Below are 24,523 nucleotides of genomic sequence, written 5' to 3' on the forward strand. Positions count from 1 at the left end.
GAGCACCTCTTGTAATTGCAGAAGTCAAACTTGACTTGTATTCATCTTTTGTTATCGGCGTATATTGAGTATTACAAGTTTAATAGTTTTTTCTGTTCTTGTATACACTGTTTTGGCACCCTCTGTATGTGTGGAAATGCAAAGGACCAGGAATAGCCAAGACATACTAAGAAAGAAGAATAAAGTGTTAAGACTCTTCTAAATGTTACAAATTACTGTCAAATAATTAAGACAGTGTGGTATTGCTGTATAGCTGGACAAATAAACCAATGAGACAGAACGGAGTCCATAAGTAGACCCACACATGAGTGGACCGTTGATTTTGATTACAAAGAAGAAATTGCTGAGAAACAGAATTCATCTCAGAAATACTCAACTATCCTTCAATGACTAAGAGTCACACAGAAGTAGGAATGTTACCTGCTTCCTCCTTAGATTTTTCTATTACTTTTCTTTGTTCCTTTCATTTTCAGAGGGGTTTGTTTATTTCTCCCCAACTCTACTCTCCCACCCAGACACTGCATTGTGGTTTCAAAGCAACAAAGGTAAAGGGAGCAGGTGGAGCTCAGGTGACCCAGGAAGAAGTTAATGACAGGAGGACCATCAGATCTGGTTTGCCCTGTTTTGTTCCGGTTTATACCTGTTGTCCAGCATAATTACTAATAATTTCTGCTCTCAAAAGTGCTCTAGTTTGGATGGTAAATTGGTCACCTGAGTGAAAGGATTGCAGAGTATTTGGAGCACACTGAATTACTTGAGCACACAACCTAGGATAAAAGGGCTGTAAATATAGGCAGGAGAGGGCTAACTGACTGGGAAAGTAGAAAAAAGTAAATGGCAAGCGCTAGTTAATGGGTGGTTGGTGCAGAGCTTACGATGAGGTTAGGTGAGCTCCATTATACAGATCTCGCCTTATTTAAGCTCTTAGATATGTAAGGTCAAAGATATCAAGACAGCTCTTTCTGAGGTCAATCTGAAAGAGCAGCAATTATTTCAAGAGAGTAATATAGATAGCCTGAGCTTCAATTTCTGAGGTATATTCCAGAAATAACACTATAGACTAAGGGCAAGTCAGTTTATAGTCTCACCAAACTGGTTTGATCTATTAATTACTGGTAGAGACTGCATTTGCAAACTATCATTAGGTTATCATCTTTTTTAATTTTTAAATTTCTTTAGAATAGTGGTTCTCAAGTGGGATTTGACGACCCCTGGAGCATCCTTGAGACCCTTTCAGGGGGTCTGTGAGCTCAAAATTATTTTCATAACAATTTTAAGACATTATTTGATATTTTTTGTTGTGTTGACATTTGTACTGAGGTGCAAAAGCAGTGATAGTTGAAACTGCGGATGCCTTAGCATGAATTCAAACAGTGGCAGCAGGTTGTTTGAGTTGTCATCATATTTACCATCATTGCAGTTTCTAAAAAAAGATGCCAGATTTATATTAGCATGTCCTCGATGACGTAGTAAAAATTATTAAATTTATTAAACCTAAACCCTCGATTCTTTAGTAGTCTGTGTGACAAAAGAGGAAATACATATAAAGCACTTTGCTGAATATGGAAATTTTCGAGGAATAGCACATGTTCAATTGTTTGAGTTGAGAACTGCCCTGAGCTAACTGCTCCCATATTTTTCACTTGAACGAACAACTGGCAGACATCATTATTCAGACTTGGGTGGTTGGCAGATACTGTCTCGAAAATGGGACGAACGAAGTGGGACTGTCACTTCAAGAAACACAGCTACAGTAACAGTATCTTGCCAATAATAAAATTTAGCTTTCAAATGAAAATTAGAGTTTTGGAAACTTTGGTCTGCTATCGTGAACTTGACACCTTCCTAGTACTTAAAAACTTTTCTGATGAGCTCAATGGTGATATTATTAATGAATGTGATATTTTTAATACTGTAAAATGAAATGTATCAATACCTAGAAAGTCTTTGGAACACAGTGAACTAATATTTTCCAAATGACCAATGTCATAAAATCATAGGTGGGTCCATTCAAAGTGCAAGATACACCAGTGGCCCTTAATGTAACAGAGTATGAAAAGTTCATCGGTATTTCAGATTCCATGTTGCCACTAACCCATAAGGAAACCTTGTTGAGTTTTGGTGTGGTATGGAAGAAGACTATCGGGAATATTTGAATATTATCTGAAAAGGCTATTACAATATTCCTTCCTTTTCCAACTACATATTTATGGCAACTGATTGAATACGAAGTATATGAAAATCCAGATATCTTCTATCAAGGAAATTTGAAAAAGATGTAAAATTCACTATTTTTTTTGGAAATATAGTGAATTTAATGAAAATATTAACATGTAATATGTTTACTATTGTTATTTTAAATGAATTTTAAAAACAAGTATTTTTTAAATTTCTGTTTTAATTTCAAATATAATACATATGTATAGATATAATACACAAAAATAAAAGCTCTTAGGAATCCCCAATAATTTTTATGAGTATATGGGGATCCTGAGACCAAAAAGTTGGAGAAACACTGACTTAGAGCACTGGTTTTCAGCTTGGATGAACCTCGGGGTTATCAGTGGAGCTTTAAAAACTATGAATGTCTGGGCCCCACCCCTAAAGATTCTGTCTTAATTGATCTGGGGTGCAGCGTGGGCATCGGGGCTTTAAAAGCTCCCCAGGTGATGCTCACATGGAGCCAAAGTTGCAAGTCACCACTGTAGTCAGATGCTGGAGACGAACTAGCCCTAGAACTTGACTGCATCTTCTTTTGAGCTGTAAACTAAAGGGTTTCTTCTTCTTCAGTCTCCGACAGAGATTGGTCAAGCATCCGCTGTCTTCCAGGCAGCGTTCTGGAGTTTCAGCAGTGAGCAAACAGAAAACGTCCCTGTCTTCAGGGAGCTCGTGTTCCAGAAAAGGAGATGGATAATAAACCAGTAGACAAATAGGTCTTAGTTTTGTCCGTAAGGCTGAGGGTGCCCCTAGTCAGATGCCAGAGATGGGTACAGTGTGGTTCTGATGTTTCTTGTGCTTTGCCTTCAGACCCGGTTTTGGCCCTGGTGTGCTGCAGTCTTCAGAGCTGGTGCCTTCTGAGCCCCAGCAGCCCCAGGCATCCACGGAAGCCCCGTATGCTGCCCGAGGGATCTACTCTGAGGACATGCCATCGGTGGCCCGGCCTCGGCCTGTCGGGGGCACCACAGGTACACGTGACTATTTAGCTTGCATTTCTGAACTAGAGGACGCCTGCTTTTTGGCTAAATTCTGACAGAATACATTCTAGACTTCTCGGTGTATCAGCATTCCAGTGTTCACAGCAACCTCTTCCACTGGTAAGAGCTGCTTTCCCTCTGATCCTGGTGAGATGCAGGGCAAGTGGGACGGGACAGAGTGTCTAAGATCTGGAGACTCACGTCCACTGATTCATTCCTGAATCAGTGCGTCAGAAGCAGTCCCTTCACATGGAATTCACAGCACACCTCTTTCAGGTAAAATGGTTCTAAATGCTCATGGTTAAACTGAAATACCTATTTGTGAGCACTTGTTATGGCACAAAAACATTTATTTGTTTTAAAGTGGGCAGTTTTCCAGCTTTTAAGAAGCAACTGTAAAAGTTGTTGAAACTTTGAACCATAGTTCATTTCTGGAAATTTTGAAGCCAGAGAGAAAATTAATTCTGCTAATTTTTTTTGTTAAAAAAATTTTAAAAATTATAATTAGTTGATTTGAGAAACATTATGCATAATTTGGTTTACTTAAAGTGTAAAGATAACATGGTGTTTTTTCTAGACCACAATTAAAATTTAGGGATTAAATCTTTTCTTTTTTTTTTTTAAATTAAAGTTTATTGGGGTGACAATTGTTAGTAAAGTTACATAGATTTCAAGTGTACAATTCCGTATTACATCATCTATAAATCCCATTGTGTGTTCACAAACCTTTTTTCATGTATTCACTTTTCTTTTTTTAGAAAAAGAGCTATAAATACATGTATCTTAACAGTCTTACATGCTTAGTTTTCGAGATACATGTAAAGATTTGAGAAAATGTAGAGCCCTCAGAATTTGGGTAAATAAAAAAAGAATGTTTTCTGAATTGAGTGTTCTCAATGATTATATCTAGATTAAAAATAAATAACATCTAGATTAAGAATAAATTTATTTTCAAAAAATGAGTTGAAAAGAAAAAGAAATACATTTACTTTAAGGTTTCCTGGGAGTTTTGTGTTAATAGTTGAACCACAAGAAATCCTCATCAAGGTCAGTAACTGCTTGGTATTTACGTGGGACTTGTCCTGAGACCTTTGTAAATCCCCAGATTTTCAAATGCCGCTATGCTTTACATTTGATTTCCCTAATCGGTCCAGCAGAAGTGCAAGTGGACCAGCTAAGTGATCCCCTGCAGACCCATAATGAGAAATACTACTGGGAGTTAACAAGCCGCATCCCAAATTCTCATAGGGCAGTTAGTTGACTAGTCTGTCTCACCAGCTTCCCTGAGAGCTAATCTTGTACCCCAAATTACAAATTACTGTTTCATGTCGTGAAACATCCTCTCAGTAATAGTTGATATTATGAATTCTATATTTGGGAATGTTGTTCAGTGTTCTAAAGCATTTAGGTAGTTTAAGATCCTAAGCTCTTTCCGTTTCTTGTACAACTCTGCACTCTGAAAAATCCTTGAAGTTCATTATCATGCTGTCCTATTGCATTTTCTTACAGGGGCTCAAAGCTACTCTTTTATTTTCCCCATTCATTTCTTCACCCTCCTTTTGAAGACTGAAGCTTTACTAAGAGGAGCTATTACATGTTCAATAATGTATTTTGCTATTTTCTAACTTTCTGGGGAATATACACCTTTATAATGTCATCAAGAAACTAGGACAATTCCAAATTAGCAGTAATTGGTGGGTAATTGTCCATTATGGTCTCCTAAGCAGTTCTTGCATTTTGCGTTGTCTGTCGGTGAACAAAAATAATATAGCCTGAAATCCTACAGGATTTCCCATACTTCACAGGTACTATGCTTTGCAGTGAGTCTTGTTTCTCCTGATAATTGTTGCATAGCACATATACCAAGTAAAATTCAGACATATTCACTTTTAATCTAGAAGGGTATAGAAATTATATGTATGAAACATTTGAAGAGGAAATTATTTTCTAATTTCTAATAATGAGATGAAATTATGTAAAAATTTGTAATGGAAAAAATATTAAGGTGTACTAGAAGAGTTCCCTTTCTGATTATGTAAAATTATCAAACATTCATATGTCTAAAAATGACCCAAAACAAAAGAAAATAGTGCCTAGGCAAGATTTACAGCAGAGATGATGATCAAAAGGTATTTTTGTTATAGAGGATGGCTCACATAAATTGATAAATGGGCAAGCCTCAAGAGATAAATGGGCAAAGGACAGGAAGAAAGAATTCACAAAAGAAATGTGTACCATATGAAAGTAAACATGAAAAATGCCCAGTTTTGGAAATGATCAAAGACGTGCCAATTAAAACTCTGATGCGGCACCAGATCCATTTCAGTCATGAAACTGATTTCATGATAATGTGGTATGGTGACATAAGCCTCCAGTTTCATCTGTACAGTGGGGATAATATCAGTACTTACCTCCGATGGTAGTTCTGATGATTAAAGAAGATAACATGTAATGTGCTTTAAAATAGTGCCTGGCACATCATAAACTATTAAAAAATATGGTTGTCATTATTATTATTACTATTATTTCTGGTAGTGGTATAAATCATTAAACTTAGGGAAAGCATCTTGGCAATGACTTGGTGAGCTTTTGATTTGGTAATTCCACCTCTGGAAATCTAGGCTCTCCTTCCCAAAGGAAATCCAAAATAGTGGAGAAAAACTGCATGTGCAGAGATGTTTATCAGCATTATTTCTAATAGCAAATAAGTGTAAGCTCCCTGAATACCCAGTAAAAAGGGCCTCAGTGAGTAACTTGTGCAGCTATTTAATATGAAGCGCTCAGAAAGAGCCAGAAAAGGGAAATTTAAGATTTCTGTGTTGCCTCTTACGCTTTCAGTACTTGACCTATTTTATTTCCTTTAATCCTTGAAATAACATCATGAGGTCTTTTTTTTAAAATCCCATTTGCGAAGTGAGGCATTGGGGCTCAGCGGGAGTGGTAGCCGGGTGCCCAAGGTAGTGGGGTTTGTCTGTAGCTGGGCTGGAATGCAAACCCAGGCTTGTTGGGCCTGATACACCACGTTGAATCATGGGGGAAGCCTGCGTTGTATCATTAAGTGACTAAAACGAGATGCAAAATCACGTCTGAATTATGATTTCAAGTATCATTGGGATTTTAACACAAAGATCATCTTTTTGCCCTATGCAGTTGTCTGCATCTTTGTAAATGACAGAGAACCCTCTGCTGCATTTGTGTTCTTTGCGAGATTCACTCAAACACTGTTGAGCATATACTACTAACAGTCCTAATAATTTTAATAATTGTTTGGAGTCTTTAGTAACTGACACGTGCACCTGCAGAGAATGTTACTCTGAGAGGAGCGTGGAAGGTTTTTTTCTGACCTTTTGTTTTTAGTTAACATTATATATCCAAATAAAACTGTGGAGGAGTTTTTTTTTTTTTTTTTTCACGTATTCAATTAAGGGAGGCTATTAATTAGACAACTGGAGGAGGAGAAGAAGATGGAGAGGACCGCCTCCCTGACCTCTGTGAAGTCTCTGAACCTTGATGGGATCAGTCTGAGCATCGCAGTTATATTTGATGATTCTAGGGACCTTCAGAAATAAGAGCTTTTGTTTCACAGTGCTTAAAGATCGGTCTCTTTCTCCCTTAATCTGCAGAGTTGGGATATTTCCATATGCAAAAGTTGGTGGAGAAAAATATGTTGGTTAAAGCTTGGCTTTTGCTAGCCACACAGGGAGGGCTACGGCATGTGTAAATGTAGGATAATAAGCTCAGATAACGTTCTGGCTTTGCCATCAGTGTGCCTCACTGATGAGGTTGGGTGGGAGGCTTTAAACTTTTAATGTGATACAGCTAAGTCACGGAAACAATGGGAGTATAATGAAAATAGACCTCAACATTCTGAATTCAGATAAATATGCACCCTGCTTTTTAAGACAAAAAAAAAGAAAACACATTGTATTTTCAGCTCCGGAGATTCCCAAAGCTACGAGCAGTAAGCAGCCAGGTTTCAGCTTCTTTATGGCTCCAGGACCTTTCACTCCTTTCTGTTGAATAAATAAGATCTTCTTATTTGTAACCTTTACAGAAATGAATGGAGGGCCTTTGTTATACTTTTTGTTCCCAGTCCTTTGATGTCTAGCCAGGAACATAATATCACATCAGTGTATTTAAAGGAAGTCAGAGCCCCTGAACCAAGAAGCTCACAGTCTGTTTTTCACAGGAAATGTCATTCTCTGGAGGTAGAATTGGTGCCGTGTTTGAACAATACTCTTATCCCCGTCCCTACGGGACTGTGGGGGTCAGAACCAAAGGGCAGCCTCGCTCTCCTGCCAGTGTTGATGACCAGGCCACTCCATTGTGTTCCTTCAGGCTCCCAGATCCAGCACCTGACTCAGGTGGGCATTGTAAGCCGAATCGGGGCTCAGCCAGTGGAAATTGCACCAAGCAGAGGCGGCCAGTATGGGGGCCCAGGCTGGCCTTCGTACGGGGAGGATGAGGCGGGCCGAAGAGAGGCCGTGAGTATCTTGTGTTTGGGTCACGATGGAGAATTTAGATGTAATCACTTAATTCAGCTGCTTCTGCTTTGGGGATCCCTTTTAAAAACCCAGAGTGGGAGAGTATTGGCATTGAACTTTTGGAAAGGATATAATTTTTCTTGAGGCACGTTTCAGACTCGAAGTCATGATTTAAAAAACAAAAATAACCTTTTAAAAAATCGTAAAAGCAATATGCATTACAGAAAATCTAGACATCTCTCCTGGTCCCTCCGCATTCTCCCAGCAGGCCACACAGCGACTTGGCCAATGGCATCATTCTTTCTGTCTGTCTTTAAGCCAGTATTTATTAGGCGCCTGTTAAGCTCGAGGATTTCTTTATTGGACAGCTCTCCCTTGAACAATTTCGCCACAGTACCTACTCTCTGTTCCGGTCCTAAGAGGTCCTCATGGAGGGCTGAGTTGTTGGGTGGGAGATGGGTGGGGGAAATCCTGGGAGCATGCTCGCTGCCAGTTTGAGTTTGATTTTCCTCTCCTGTTCTTACATGGGAAGTACAGCAACATCTGCCATGTTTTTCAGACACACATGCTTGGACATCAAGAGTATTCTTCTTCACCGCTGTTCCAGGTGCCAAGGACTTCAGGCAGGGAGCCCTCGGCTCCTCCCGGGAACCTCCCACACCGGGGGCTGCAGGGCACCGGCCTGGCTTACACCACCAGCTCCACGGAAGACCTCCAGCCCGGCCACTCCTCAGCTTCGCTCATCAAAGCAATTCGCGAGGAGCTCCTCCGTCTCTCCCAGAAACAGACCGCCGTGCAGAACTTCCACAGCTGATCGGCCTCCCCTTGCACATTTGCCAAGTGTCCGCTTCCTGTGGAAGCAAGACTAAAAGGAAGTCAACGGAGTGGGTGTTTGTAAGAAGATGAGCGTCTCCTGGGCTGGGTGCCCATGGAAGGGAGCGAGTTGCAATTTTAGAAGATGCCATAAGTCACGTGACAGCTCATGATGCTTTTAATACGTTGGCAATTTTGTGACCACTTGGGTCCAGTCGCAATTTATGTACTTTTGGCCAAAAGCCAGCAGCATTTCATGAAAGGCAAACCACAAACTTAAGCTGACAAAATTACTAAATTAGTCTTCTTTTTCAAGGCGAAAGATGAAAATGTAGAGATGGTACAGGGATAACTGGAGTCCAGCCTTTCCACGGGAAGATGTGATTCAGGCTGGTTTGTACGATGAACCTGCTGCTTTTTCTGAGAAAAGAAATTTGAAGACATTTTATTAAGTGTATGTCCTTCTTTTTCTCCATAGGAACTTATTTTAATAGTAATATTAACAACAAGGATACTAAGACTGTTCGGGAATTTAAAAAGCTACTAGTGAGAAACCAAATGATAGATCGTAGAGCCTGATGATTACAAACAAAGCCATCATCTGCATTTTTTCTTCTACTTCTGGTGCTACAGCTCCAAGGGCCCTTCATCTTTTATGTCTGTGAAATGCAACATTGGCTTTTTCGATGGAAGCAGATGTTGAAAGTTTCATTTTGTTCTAGAAAGAAAAACGAAAAACAAACACACAAAAAAACCAACTCCCCAAGTGAGGGTGGGTAGGTGGTGGGAAGCTTAATATTTATTTGGTTTTTCAAAATACATATCAAAGTTTAGATTTACTCTCTTAATTGTATTTGCTGTTTATCGATTGCGAATCTCATTTCAGCACATGTCGTCATTAAGGCCAGTCTTACGGAAGGAGGCTTTTTGGAGGTCTTAACCAATCCTTGCACTTTGCCGATGAGTGGTTCACAAATTTTGTTTGAATGAGAAATCTTACCTGAGCAAAAATTATGTTTAAACATTCCTCGGACCACCAAATTGTGATTCATGAATATGGGAATAGTAATCAAATTGTGTTCAGACCTGGAAATGGAACTGAGTTCTTGTCAGCCTTTCTCTGCTCAGTCAAGAAAGAAGAGCTTAAAGAAGAGCTTTGAGAACACAAGGGCAAGGAGAGGGTCGCTCCTAATTTCTGATTTTATTGTGCTTGACTCTGCTGAGTGACTGTTAAAACCATCTATGTGCTTTGGGCCTGACAGCGGGTATCACCTCCCTTGCCGTTTACTCCCGAAGTCAACAAATGCCCCACTTCCCAAATCAGAATGAGGGATATAATAACAAGGGCTGTTCTGTTTTCTGGTACCTGAGTGATGTTCAGAAGAAAAACAGGCTTAGATAACGTATTTCTACTATGAGTTTTTAAAATTAGATTAACTAATACTTTAAACAACAGATGTACAGGCAGAATTTGGGGCTCTGACTAACCAAAATCGGTGTCATATTTGAAGAACCCTAGAACAGCTAAAATAGGTTTTTGAAGTGTAATTATCACTCCAGAATCATATTGCAGCATTTCTTTCATTGAGCCTGTCTACAGCCTTACAATAGAGGGAAAATTGGTTCCAGGAAGTTAAAATGCAGCCATTTTTCATCTGTACACCCCTGAAAGAGGAGGGAGGGGTGCGGGAGAATTTGTCTCAAGGATATTAAATTAAGGAAAGGGAACTCCTTTTCAGGCCGTCTTCCCAGGCTCTAAGAGCATGGGAGAGAAGAGCCCCTTCTGGGCTTGATTTCTTACCTCTCGATCTTGGTTTAATAGCCAGAGTGGAAGATTCTCTTTGTATGTCACTAAAAGATACCGGTTTTCCTGAATATGTTATTAAGAATTTCAGATATCCAAGCAGTATTATGGACACCTTACAGTGAATTCGAGTCCTGTGACAGCAAGTGGAGTAAATGCAGGCCCCTCTTCTCCCATTCTGCTCAGTGTGGTAAGTGTTTGCACTAAGAGTGTACCGAAAATGGTTACCGCCTGTGTACAGTGCAGAAATGGGCCTCTGTGTGAAAGGGGGGCTGCAATAGTGATTTTGATGCCTTTCCAACTAGCATAAAAGGATTCTACCGGTATTGTTCTTCTTAGACTTGATACACTTGTAAACCGATGTCAAGACCAAAGAGAACGTACAGTAAACACCCAGTGGTGTGTGATGTGAGCAGGTCCGTGGCATCACAGCACGCTTGTGTTGGTCGTCATGCACGCTCAGTTTGCCCTTGTTTTCTCTAACCCCCTGCCCCATCCCTTTCATCAGTCACCAAACTCAGGGCAGACTAGCTGTCACGGGGATCACCATACCAAATGGATCTTCAGACACTCAGCTAATGTGATCAACTTGAAAGGAAGGCCTCGTGTCCGTCATGTGTGCTTTGGAGTTCCATTTCTTTGAAGCACTCGTAAAATGAAAAGTTAAATGTGATTGTCTCTTCTTTTTTCCTCTTTTCAAAGTTCTAGTGGTACTAACATGGGAAGTACCCTTCTCTAAGCCTCATTCTCCCCAGCAGCCAAGCAAGAGCAGAGCTCCCCTGCCCACCCCACCTCCCAGGATTTCTCATTGTGAGAATCAGATGTGATCATGTGTGCACACGTCCCCAAAGCACTGTGAAAATGTAAAACGTTATCTGTATGACGATGCTGGATGGACGATCTGATATGCTGTGATCTTTTCGTGAATGAATTCACACGGAGGTGTGACTCTTCTTCCTCGCTCCTGTTTTGCTTTACATTCGCTTCCTTCTCCATTAACTTTCAAATGGCGTTTCACCAAAATCTTTCTGCTCCTGATTTTCTTCTGTTTCTGGCCTCAAAGATCTCAAACGTGAATACTGCCTTCTAAGATCCTTGACTCTAAGTCAGGTAGCACAGACGGGAATAAATACTCATCTCTAATAGATACACATAAATAACTTGGTTTAAACCTGAATAAGATGTGTTGAAAGTACACATGTGCATTAGGTACCCAGAAGAAGAAGTGAAAGTTGCACATTGGGAAACAGGATCTTGGGGAGAAGTCAACCAGGAAGCACTAATGAAGGCAGAGGAACTGACCAAGCAAATGGTGGTGACACAGCGTGGGAAGAGTGGGCCTGGGATGGAGGTAGAAAGTGGGTGAAGCTGTCATTGGAAAGGAACTTGATCCTGATCTGCTATGAGGGAACAAAATTCCTAACCACATGGTTTAGGGAGTTTTATAAGAGGAGGCAGTGGTGCTGTGAGTATATGTTTGCAGTAATACAGCGAGAAAATGACCAGGCCTGTGCAGAAGGTCTACGGAGGAAGAGATCCATTCTGGAGGGAAGGGGAGAGTAGCAAGAACTGCCGAAGGACCAAATGTAAAGTATGAAAATAGTGGTAAGAGTTTCACCATCTACACCCTTGCTTAGAGCAGATCTCAGTGGTTAGCCATTGAATCCTTTGCGGAGCATTGTGGGTTATAAATACAAATATTTGACTTCTTCACAGCTACCTACACGTTGTTCCTTCAAATTTTATTTTGTTTCAGAGTATGTTTTGATTTGGGTGGCACATTTGAGCAGCAGATTAAGTAGTGGGTTTTTGCCAGCCAGACTTTTCAGGGCCCCAGGCCGGTGATGCAAAGCCCAGTTGAAGAAGGTTCTCTTGAAGGCTTTGGGTCAAAACAAGTGATTCTGTGCTTTATGAGCCTCCTGTTTAACTGTGTCCAGGGTGGGTGTTTACGGCATTTGCACAGCTTCTCAGTGCTCCGGTGACCAAGCCAATCACGCGGGCACTGATTTGCATTTGCCGTAATTCACCTGTTAATCATTACCTGAACTTCTCTGTCCCCTTCATGCTAAATTCTTAGACATGAATGAATTTGTTGGTTGGAAGGAAAGCTGGTTAAGGTGCTGGGTGGGGGTGTAGGGGGGAAGGGGGCTCCAGTTTTAACTCCCACACTACAGCTCTAGTTGAGTTTTAGCCATTTCATTTCTACCTCCAGAACAAGTCTCCAAAGCCAGCCTCCAGGACCCACATTTGTCCCAGACAGGAGCGTGAGGCAGTCCACTTCTATACCTGCAAACAGACCATTGACTACAAAACACATTTGTATGGGATGGTAACTTGAACTTCGTTTTTACATTTAATGCAACACATTAACAGATACTCTTGTAAGGTGAGAAGCGCTTCTGTGAGGAACTGCTGTAAAGTACTCATAAAATGTAATAGGCTTACACTTATTACTTAGTGAATAAGGAGTGTGTATGTACATTTCAGGTTTCTTTTGATATGTTTGGAAGTGATTTTCAGTGTTGAAACTAGGACTCCTTTCTCTAGTATAAAAAAGACTTGAAAACCGAAACTTCACGGTACGATCCTAACTTCCAGGCTTGTGTGTGTAATGGTACACTCGAGAATTTATCTTAAGAACACGCAGCAGCATTGAAATTTAGGGAAAGAATATTTAAATGCCTTTGGAAACATGAAACAAAGTTAGGAACCCGCAAGCAAGTGGAGAAGGAATGAATGTCTTCATCTGAGTCCAAATTAGTTTCCCACAGGGTAGATAATTATGCAGATGGCTTGCTTTTCCTTCTTCCTCCAGGTTTTTCTGTTCTGGGGCCACTTCACATTTAAAGGAAGTATGCATTGGTAGGAGGGACCGAGATAAAAATGTAAGGGATTTGGGTCTTGTGGTTTCTGATTGCACGGAACCATTCTGGACAACTTGGAGTCTCTTCTCATGCCCCCCAGACTTCATGCTTTGACTCCCTAACTGTGCAAGTTAGGAATAGTACAGGGCCAAGTTCAAGCCAGACATCCTGTACTGTTCCTCCTGCAGATATGGGGAAAGGAGGAGGCCCTAGAGGAATGGGAGCTCCACCAACTCACTCAGTTGCTGTAAGCACCAGAGAGCCTATTTCAGAAGAGGGGAGTAGAACTCAGCTTTGCTTTCTTCCAAGGCACCTGCTAGGGAGTATGGAGAGTGGGCTAGCCTTACCCTTACAGGAAAGGTTGCGTAGCAGAGCCACTCTGGATGCTTTCTTGTCACCTCCTCTTTGTCAAGGTCCATGTTCTTCTGACTCTTCCTGCACTCTCATTCTTAGATTATGCGTGTTACTGTATGAAAATGCGCAGAGTAAATTGAGGCCACGCGTGGCTTAGTACTGCAACTTGAACTTGACAATCATGATTTGCTGGTCTCAAACGGGCACTTAAATTTCGGTATGGGTGTATGATTTAGTAATTGAATCCTCCCTTCTATTTGACGGTTATGTTTCTACCCTTCAATTAGCTGCACTGTTTTCTAATGTGCTGTAGAGTTTTTGAAATAATTTATGCAAGTGTTTGGTTTCCATGTTTACAATTTATACAGCTTTCCTAGCATTTTAAATGGAAATGTCAATAAATGCTATGAATTGGTGTCAAGTGATATTTTCTGTTTATTTCCTTTGCAACATGAGCATTTTCTCATTTGTAAAATGTGAAAGTTGAATGAGATGATTTTTTTTTGGTCTGTAATATTTGTGGCCCTGGTGAGAAAACCCAGTACTTGGATTTTCCAAGGAATGAAGTCGAAAGTAGTCTATTCACTGTGTGGAATTTGCAGAATTGTTTTCACTCACATTGGCTAGTGCCACTCCCTTCTACACATTGTTTTGCTTTACTGCTACCTGCTAATCAAATTGATGCTTCCACTAAGAGCAGATTCATTTTGGAATTAAAAGATTAGGACTCTACAGTCTAGAAAGATAAATGAGAAGATCAAAGTCTGGTACACTCTGGAAAGGTAATAGGGTAAACCTGGAGTTGTTTACGAAACCTAAGAAAATAAGAACCCCTGGAAAAGGAACTGAAATGCAGTGGACCATAACTGAATGAAATGTGAAAACCTGAATAGGATCCTGGAACTACAAACAAGGTAACCAGTGGGAAAATGGTGAAATGCAAATAAAGTCTAGAGTGTAGCTGAGAGTATTGTGCAAAGGTTAACTTATCGGTTTTGCTAACTTTACTATTGGTGACTTGACTTGAATATTAGGGGAAGCACTGTAAAAGGTATACAGAAACACTACGTTACTTTTGCAGTTTTTCTCTAAATCTAAAATTATTTTTTAAAAATTTAAAAACTGCCGCAGTTCTTAAATGAATCGTTTTCAGTAGTGGTGTCGTTTTTAAATTAATCTGGTACAAAGGCCCCCCGCCTGCAGAGGCTAATATGAACCTGCCCTGGGTGTACATTACCCATAGCTGCCGTACTTCTCGGGGCAGCCAGCTCCTGCTGAAGTTGAAACCGTAGTTAACAATTGTAAGTCTCAGCAGAAAATAAGTATTCAGGAAGGAGAATTCAGGGCCAAGGATCGCCCAAAAGGAGAATTTAAACCTAAAAAGTGGAGAAAATAGAGCACTATGAAACAGAGCCTTAAAAAAATGTTTGAAGTGTTTAAAGAGGTTAAAAAAAACAACAAACAAAAAAATACTAGTAAACAACAGAGAAGGATATTAGGAAAGTTTAAGCACATTGGACAAAACCCAAAATTCTTGAAGGAAAAATAAGGGAATGGAAAAATATGCATATGCATACACAATGGTCAGATACTCCAATATTTTAGATATAGCTGAAGCAGTCATTATTATGACAATTTTAATATATCTTTGTTTTAATAAATATAGTTTCAGATTAAAAACTAAAACACAGTGTAGACTAACTGGTACAACTCATTCCCCTAAGACATCTTATATGCCCTGAATGTAAATAGGTTCAAAATGGTAGAAGAACAAGGAATCACTAGAAGCAGCTAAGGTCAGGCTGGTCCCGCGCCGTGAGCCTGAACACTGAGTTGATGGTAATGAATTTAAACCATAATTCACATAATTGGACAACCCTCTTTCGCCTCTGCCACGTTGCACCCGCCAAAGCACAGCTTAAGGTAAGAAGAAAATAAGAAACAATAGGAAATACGAAGAAAAATCTTTTGCTCCAGTGTCTGAATTAGATAATTAATTTAATGAAATGTTTTCGTTGTTGTTGGACTGTGCACTATTTATCTTATAACTTTCTTCCTCTAAAGATCTCCCACACTTGCCTTGCTGCACCCTCTGGGGGAATAAGTGGGGGTGGTGTGTCTTTGATTTCTCGGGTGGTGTGGACTTAAAAAATTACAGCCGCACATCTAACCCACATTTGTGTAGTTGAACTGTTTGTTGTACTTGTGCCAAAGGATAGCATTACAGAAGCGTAAAACGCATGGTTGGTTATACGAGTGTAAGTACCATGAAAATACGCATTAGTGTAAGTGCTTAAGAGTTTGATTCTGTGATGTGATGATATACCTCAAATCAGTGGTTTCTTTGCGTGTTTTAAAATTCTGAGATTCTTCTAAAGGAAACATTAGTACAAAGAGTTTTTTTTTTTTAAAAAAAAGGGCTCGAAAGCGAAAATGGGGTTGCCACATGTCAGTACACAGGAATGTTCATCTTTTTTTCCAACCGTAGTTCTGCACTCTGGCTGCCTTGAAAGAGCAACAGGGATGGTCTGTTTTTAGCAGAACCCAGAAGCAGTTCTTCCACTCAAGTCCTCCGAAAGCTCTAAGTGACACATGAGCGTAATCACCGCCTGCATTTCAAGTCCAAGAACCAGTATGTGTTTGGATTGCTGTTTTACGTTTCCCTGATACTGTTCTTTTTGGATTCCTTGTGAGATAGATGTGATTCACAAACTAGGAGTAAAGGTAAAAAAAAACCAAAAAAAAAAACCTGATTAGCCACATTTAAATCACAACATCGTATTACTATATGTAGCCCAGTAACCCTAACCTTTTTTGCTCTACCTTTCCTGGTCAAAATGCAGATTAGCAAAAAAGAAGGAACTAAAACCACTATAACTCCATCATCAGTGATACTGCAATCAAACTTTTTGTAAGTTTTGGTCTCTCTCTCTCTCTTTCCCTCTTTCTATCTCTCTCTCTTTTTAAATAGATAAATAGCCAGCTTAATCTTGCTTGGTGACCAGGACTCATGAGGATGATTTGCTTTCTAACTGATTTTACAATAAGCTATTGCTTTGGATTTAAAGCGTACAAAGGCATGGGGAGGTTGAGGAGGATGGCCAAAGGTTTGGAACTGGTGTGGGATGTAATCTGGAAAGAAGGATTGACAGCGTTTTTTAACTGCTGGAGGCAAATGGCACCATGACCTTGAGATCCCACCCTTTTGTGCCGAATTCTGTACTCCAGTGGGGTCACGGCCCAACTGACCTCATGCTCTCATGGAAATTTGCAGGGCCTTCTGAGTATTTGTAGCTGAGATAGAAGACTTCATGCCTAGGCAGGCCTGGTCCAGAAAGCCATATTCTATTTCTAGTCTTTGGCTTTCACACTAGGTAATTTAGAGGCTTTGGCACACAAACTGCCTTACAGGGACCCTTGTGACATCTGTCTGCCTTGATGTCTTTTTCTTCAGTGTGGGGCTCCTTTAACTGGCTAACTAGGCACACACATCAGTTCTTCATAATGTTTCTTGCCCAGGCTGGCCCCCTTGTCTTCCCCCTACGTTGACCAGGAGTAGCATCTCAACTTATTTCTGCAGGGTCAAAAGTATGCTTTTGGCCGATGACAAAGCCCTCTGTGCCTCAACCCGTTTCTAGATAATTAAGGTTTTACTTCCTGAGGTTACTGGCCCCTGGACTGCAGAAATTAGTGTTTGTATGCTCTTCACATCACTGGGTTCAGAGTTACTGAATTTTCAGATGCTGCAAAATTTAGAGGGGTGGTATTGTGATGGGTGGCTATCAGAATTCAAAATGGTACTTATTGACAGGCTGAAACGCAGGCCCAAAACACCAAAGTTTCATTTATTCCTACTAAATTTAAAGTCCTAGTTGTAAGTTTAACAAAACCTATTATATGCATATAGGATAAGATATGCATATGGTCTAACAGGACTTTATAGAAAGAGATTTGAGCTTGTTCACTGACCTGCCAGGGATTATTAAGAGCGTGGGGGATATTTGAAAGATCAGCACAGCCCTAGGCACTATAAAGAGAAATATATTGCCCCAGTGAGCGGATGTAAGAATTTGTCTCCTCTGCTGGTTCTTTGAAGAGTACAGATGCCATATTTTGAAAGGAATGTTTATGAATTGGATGGAGAGACTGGGAGAAGGGGAACCAGAATGGCAGGACTGGAAACCATGCCATTTCAAAAAGAAATCAAGAAACTAGGTGTTCACCCTGAGGAGGGCGGTGACTTGCTTTATGGAATTCTGGAAGACAGAACTGATACCTCAGAGAAAGCAGGTCTTGGCCCAGTTGAAAGAACAGGTGTTTCAGTAGGTCAACACAGAAAAAGCCTTTCTCTAGGAGTCTTTCCTGTCAGCCTCTGGTAAGGACCTCCCGCCTATGACACTCCTTTTTCCTTACCTGTCCTCCAATAGAAGGGCTGCATGTCTGGGCCCGAGGCCACCCAGCCTACTTGGTCCTTTTCCAAGACTCCTGAGCCAGCGATGGGGAAGGTTAAACCTAGATGGATGTGACTGAACAAAACCAGCTCAGGCTCTCCCCAGAGTCAGTATGATGGGGACATACTCCATCCCCCCACTCCATTATGTTTGATTATGTCATTAAACTAAGGGAGAAAAAGATACAGTGTAGTATGTCTTGGAAAAGTAGATATAAAGTTGAATGGTTTATAAATATAAATGGCATATTAAAAACTACTTCTACACTTAGAACGTGGTATATTCCTCGTACATAAGAGCAAACAATGCCAATTTCAGTGTTGAGACTCTCATGGAACAGCAGGTAAACTCACTGAACACTGACTAGATTGTATGGTAATACTCCTGATGTGTGCATGCATTCATTAAACAAATGTTCAGTACAAGTTATGTGATAGATACTGTTGTAAGCGCTGGGAATTTAGGATACGTTGGGGCATAAGACAAATTCCCTGCTCCCTGGGGAGGCTGTAGATAAACAACATGAAGGTCCTTGGGACCTTGACAAGAGCAGTGTCAGTTAAACGCTAGAGAAAGAGGCTAGCATGGTGGGGGAATGAAGGAGGACTAGGAGGTGCGAATGAAGAGAACAGCAAATTTAGACCCCTCTTTTCGGACATTTTGCTGAGATGGGAGGCAGAGAAGGCGGTAACTGGAAGGTAGGGATGTAGGGTAAGTGACATAGGGTTGCCAAATAAAATACAGGAAACTCAATTTCAGGTAAACGGGGATTACTTTTTTTTTTTTTTAAGTGCATGGCACACACACTAAACTATTTTTTGTTGTTTATGTGACATTCAAATTTACCTAGGTATCTGTATTTTTGTTTGCTAACTGGGAACCTTACAATGACAGGTCTCAGATGTGTTTGTGCTGATGGAGATGACCCATAGGGTGGGAGGTTACTACGTACAGATCATGCAGGAGAAAGAGCAGGAAGGGGAAAGGGCTGGGATTCAGAGCATAATGGGCAAACACGCTTTTGGAGGAGCAGGCGTATTATCTCACTGTGCAAAGGAGGGAACATAACACACGCATTCAGGTTAGTCTGTAGATAAGCAACAACTGACAGGCTTTTTGTATCTGAGAAAAATAATTTCAAGTGAATATTTCTTTGCCATTTCTTTTAGATTTATAAGCTCAAGGATTTTTTTTTTTAAGTAGGTAGCAAAACATTAATTCCCAGTAAATTGTCTAATTTAGTGGTTGTTTAAAAATGAACTCTGCTTCATTTTCCATGGCGCGAGTAAGAGACATTCAGATCAATAGTGTCTGTTATTCGGGGTAACAAAATGATGGAGTGACACGCTGGTATTTATTCTTTTAAATTCGTTAAGCTGTGTCTTATGAGCCAGAATGTGGTCCATCTTGGTGAATGGTGCATGTGAGCATGAGAAGAATGTGTAATCTTCTGCTCTTGTGTGAAGTATTCTATAGATGTCAATTAGATCCATCAATCAACTGGTTGATTAATGGTGCTGTTCAGTTCAGCTATGTCCTTACTGATTTTCTGCCTGCCAGGTCTATCAGTTACTGATAGAGACGGTGAAGTCTTCAAATGTAATAGTGAATCCCTCTGTTTCTCCTTGCAGTTCTATTAGTATTTGCCTCACATTTTGTGTTGCTCTGTTGTTAAAAGTATACACATTAAGAAGTGTTATGTCTTCTTGGGAATCTCACACCTTTATTATTTTGTAGTGCTTCTCTTTATCTCTGATAGGTTTCCTTGCTCTGAAGTCTGCTCTGTCTAAAATTAATATAGCTACTCCAGCTTTTTTTTTTATTAGTGTTAGCGTGGTATATCTTTTGCCATCCCTTTACCTTAAATCTGTCTTTGTCTTTATATTTAAAGTGGGTTTCTTGTACACAATACATTGTTGAGTCTTGTTTGTTTTTTAATCCTTTCTGATAGTCCTTGTCTTTTAATTGGTGTATTTAGACCATTCACATTTAAAGTGATTATTGATATGGTTGGATTAATGTCTACCATCTTTGCTACTGTTTTCGTTCATTGACCTTGTTGTTTGTTTTTTTGTCTTCCACTCTTTTTATTCCTTCTCTGTCTTTTTGAGTATTTATAACATTCCATTTTCCCTCCTCTCTTAGTATATCAATTTTACTTCAGTTTTTACTTTTTAAGCAGTTGCTATGGAATTTGCAACATACACTTATGACTAATCCAAGTCCATTTGCAAATTGCACTATACTGCTTTACAGGTAGTACAAGTACCTTATAACAGAGTTCCAAGCTCTTTACATGATGGACTGAAACCCGGAAGATATGCCGGTGCTTAATTCATAATTAAACACACATACACCTGTGCCACCCAGACATACACAATCCCCCATAGTGTTGCCCAAGGTTACTATGCAACTTACTCCAACAGCCCTCAGTATTTTGGTGGAATTCCTGCCAGGCTTTTTCCTATGTATTCATAGATATTTTATTTTGCCTAGTTGAGGGACATACTATATACACAATTTTCTATCCTGTCTTCATTAGCATTGTCATACACATTGTCTAATGTCATTAAAGACTCATTTTTATCCATCATTTCATGTCTATGTATACATACTTTTTTCCAAATTCTTGTATAATTTATCACTTTTTTTTTTTTTAAATCTCATAGCTTCCATGTATCTGAGTTTCTTGACTAAAAACCTTTTTTCCTTTAGTAACTTGATTATATTTGTTTCTCTGAAACATTTTGTCATTGGCACTCTGGCTTCCTTAACATTTCAGCCAAGGAATTGCTGATTCCTTCTCCATTCTTGTCTAAATATGAAGTGTGTAACTAGTTCTGGAGGTAGAAGTTGGAGATCAGCCTGTCAGCTTGGTAGGGTGAGGGCCCTTTTCTGGGTTGCAGGTTTCTCATTGTATCCTCACATGGAGGAAGGGGCTGTATATTTTTTTCCACATAATGTAACCGTTCCCCAATGTTAAACATTTGGTGGTTTCTACAGTTTACGGTTTTGCTGTTACAAATAATGGTATCTAAATATCTTTGTGTAAAAATTGTCTAATTTTCAGATTATTTCCATAGAATAAATTTCTAGAGTTGAAATTCCTGAGGCTAATGGTCTGAATACATTCAAAGGATCTTAGTCCATATTATCAATTATTTTGCAGAAATCTGGGCCAATTTCTATCTCCAGTATCCATTTTCAGAATACATCTTATTGTACCGTCACTAGCATTGAGTAATAGAGCTATATTTATATACTTTTTAAATATTTTATAATTTGACAAACGTTTCCACATAATTTTCACAGTATAATGCCTTTTTTCACATCTGTATAATCCCCCATAGCAATATTGTCTTACCATTACCTTGTCCTTTGATATTTAGGGTTCTTTTTCCAATATGATACATTATCTAGAATAGCAAAGTATAAACAACTGTTATTTTTCCAGACTATTTCCTGGCTTTTTTTCCTTTGAATTATTTTTCTATTAGGCAAATGATCAGCAATAGGCATAAAATGATGTTTTCCTGGGTATATATGGATTTTAAGGGGCTCTTATAGTGTTAACATCATTTACTAGGTATCAGGCAAAGACGGGTCATCGTTGATGTGTGGTTAAGTGTGTGCATGTGAGAGAGAGAGAGAAGCTGTTGGCCTCTAAGGTCTCTTCCAACTCAGATTCTTTGACTCACTATATTATCCCAGTATCCCAGACACTCTTGCTGATAAGGATTTAAAGCAGAGAATTTTAAGCCTGGAAAGGATCCTTTTTTATTTTTTTTAAATCAAGCTGAGCTACTTAGACTCATGTGACTTTGGCCAACTCGCATTATCTCCTTGGGTTACATTGAAACCCACAATGCACATAAAAATAATGTATGTAAATCACAATAAATGCGAAGCTAAACATCTCTGGGTAAAAAAATCTTTTAATGTTATTACTCTTAGACCATTGTGGAGCTCTGATGTGCCTTATGTGCCAGTTCTTCCCCACCCCACAGATCTTACCCACCCCCAGGGCTCTTCAAAGGGAATCGCCCTTGAGAAGATGGGAGGTGAGAGGTTTCTTTGTTTCCATTGAGCTGGCTGCCTTCCACACTTTATCCTGAGATGGGCTGGAGGGACTGGGTGTCTTGGGGAGATTCATTTGTCTCCTGGAAAGATTGAACTCTTCCCGTGGTATATCCATTCTATGAAAATTATTTTAAAATATTGAACATAGTTTTTTAAATGATTAAAACTCCCTTCCTCCCTAGCATCTGCATTCTCCTGTTTTGCAGAGTAACAGTGGTCTGAAATACCCCCAGTATAAGCCTTGTAGGTCATGTCTGAGGTTTTCTCACCATCTCAGCATGTAACATGGCTGTCATTCAGCCTCATAACCCACTCGATTGTATGTTCTTGCTCCTAGGACAGACTTTCAGGATGGACCAGCAGCATCTACATTTTGGTTAATTTCTGGGAAGAACACTGTGGTGTCTCACTCATGTTCCAAAAAAGTCAATTACTCAGTTGCTCTCTTGAACAAAAAAGTTTCTCCACGTTGCTCCAAACCTGGCATGATCCTGGCATATCTAAAGGTGAAAAATCTGTCCTGGACCCAGGAATAGAATAACACGATGGCACATTTTATTTTCTTGATTCAGATAAAACGCACACTTGACTAGAATTTTATTTACAGCCAGCATTTTAAGAAAACATATTAAAAGAAAAATGCTAACTCTAATACAAATTAATAGCAATGCTGTCTTCAGGTTCAAAATAAAATTGAATTCAGTAAATCGAATTCAATATATAACAGTGGGATGCTGTGTATATTATTCTTGGGTGAGGCATGGACGTAACTGATGTCTATCCTGGAATGGAAGATAGAAAGACACAACAGTCAATTTCAATTTCTGGGGCAACTGGATGAAATTTTAAAAGCAGGTTAGTACATAATACTTAGTTTAATTAATGTCTTCTTTTATGACCCAGCATAACTGCCTTTGGCAATCTTTCCCAGGGAAATATGTTCACAGGCCCACAAAGGGAGTGTGTGAGGATTTCCGTGTTAGGGTGACATGGAAGTGGGGCTTGGAGACCTCGGCATGCGTCTCTCTGCTAATGGAGAAGTGAACCATGGGGGCCCACACATTGGGATTCTGTGCTGCAACTAGAAGCTCTGGAAGTATGGACATAGCAGGGTAAATAGATCTTAAACACACTGCTATTAAATGAACAAAGTAAGAGGTAGGAGGAGATCTAATTTATGTAAATTCAAAACACCGGAATTTATAATAATTCTTCACTTGCAAGAGCACGTAAAGGACCCACCTGCCTTAGGGGATGGGAGCAGGAGAATGAGAGAGGAATGGGGGTAAAAGTGAATAAAGCGTAAAATGAGAAGGGCCCTGCAGAGGCCAATGATGACAGAGTGACAAGAACTGAGAGCTGTGACGAGCTACATCCTCTGCATAGATGTCCAGATAAGTGGAGGGAAAGTACAGGCTATGGCTTTTGACAGATGTATGATGACAGGTATCCACCATTATTGTATCATACGGAATAGTGTTACTGCCCTAAAAATCCTCTCTGCTTTACCTGTTTATCCCTTCCTCCCCAAAACCATTTGATCTTTTTACTGTCTCCATTATTTTGCCTTTTCTAGAATGTTATATGGCTGGAATCATACAGTATATAGCCTTTTCAGATTGGCTTCCTTAACTTAGTAATTTGCACTTAATGTCCCTCCATGCCTTTTCATGGCTTGATAGCTTGTCAGTCCATTTTCAAAAGAATATTTGATTCAAAAATTTTCCAAAATATAATTTAATTCCCTATACTTCTTGTATTGCTTATACTTATATTGCTTTTGTATAACAACACACAATTTGGGAAAGAATCCACTTGCTCAACCAGTGAAAAGAGATATTTACTTATCTTTATAGAACCATTTTGGCCTCTATTCCTTCTTGATAGAAATGCACATTTCATAAAAGAAATATGATCATTGCATTTTTTGGTTCTGTCTCTTTAGTGGGAAAGAGGAATGTAACTCCGCGTTTGTGGTCTGTCAGTCGGTATTGCCATCTGTGTTGTGTTCCCTTCCTCAGTGGCGCTTTATGGCTCTTGCCACAATTGATTATTGTTTGCAATCAAGATTTTTTTTAGAACTCTAGCCCTTTCTTTTCAGTACAGTTGAAACAATGCATTTGCAAATATGCTATGGAGCAAGTGTGTTTGCACCAGACAAGCCCTTAATTGAAGCCAAGCACTACATCTTATGTGTCATTTCTTTTTTCTTAGGTTTTAGCAGCCCTTAGGACAGACACTTCCATGCAAATTTCAAAAGGTGCCCATTCCTCAAGGAAAACTGAGTGAGTTATGAACAACCTGAGCTACCCCAGAAGGGCTTTCCCCATTCCAGCGGGCAGCAAGCCGCCTTGGTCCCCTACCCCTCACCTCCTCTCCTATTCCTGTGTACCCCAGATCCCAGGACACCCTTGTGGGCCTCTCAAACATGTCATGTCTTCTCCCGGGTTATCTAGAGTCAGGCAGGGGTGGATTCTGC

The 24,523-nt window shown here is 39.9% G+C and overlaps 1 protein-coding gene across 1 annotated transcript in view; it reads left to right on the forward strand.

Annotated features, from left to right (window-relative positions):
- The window catches only part of KIAA1549 (KIAA1549 ortholog), a 104,120-nt gene extending 90,080 nt beyond the window's left edge, over positions 1-14,040 (forward strand). Inside the window, exons 18-20 of the mRNA XM_033098810.1 lie at positions 3,028-3,185; positions 7,533-7,678; positions 8,238-14,040. Coding sequence (XP_032954701.1) covers positions 3,028-3,185; positions 7,533-7,678; positions 8,238-8,492 — 559 coding nt within the window. The 3' untranslated portion in view covers positions 8,493-14,040. The remainder of the gene's footprint in view (positions 1-3,027; positions 3,186-7,532; positions 7,679-8,237) is intronic.
- Positions 14,041-24,523: the final 10,483 nt, after the last annotated feature.

The sequence above is a fragment of the Rhinolophus ferrumequinum genome, chromosome 26 (assembly GCF_004115265.2).
Source record: "Rhinolophus ferrumequinum isolate MPI-CBG mRhiFer1 chromosome 26, mRhiFer1_v1.p, whole genome shotgun sequence".
Classification (NCBI taxonomy): Eukaryota; Metazoa; Chordata; class Mammalia; order Chiroptera; family Rhinolophidae; genus Rhinolophus; species Rhinolophus ferrumequinum.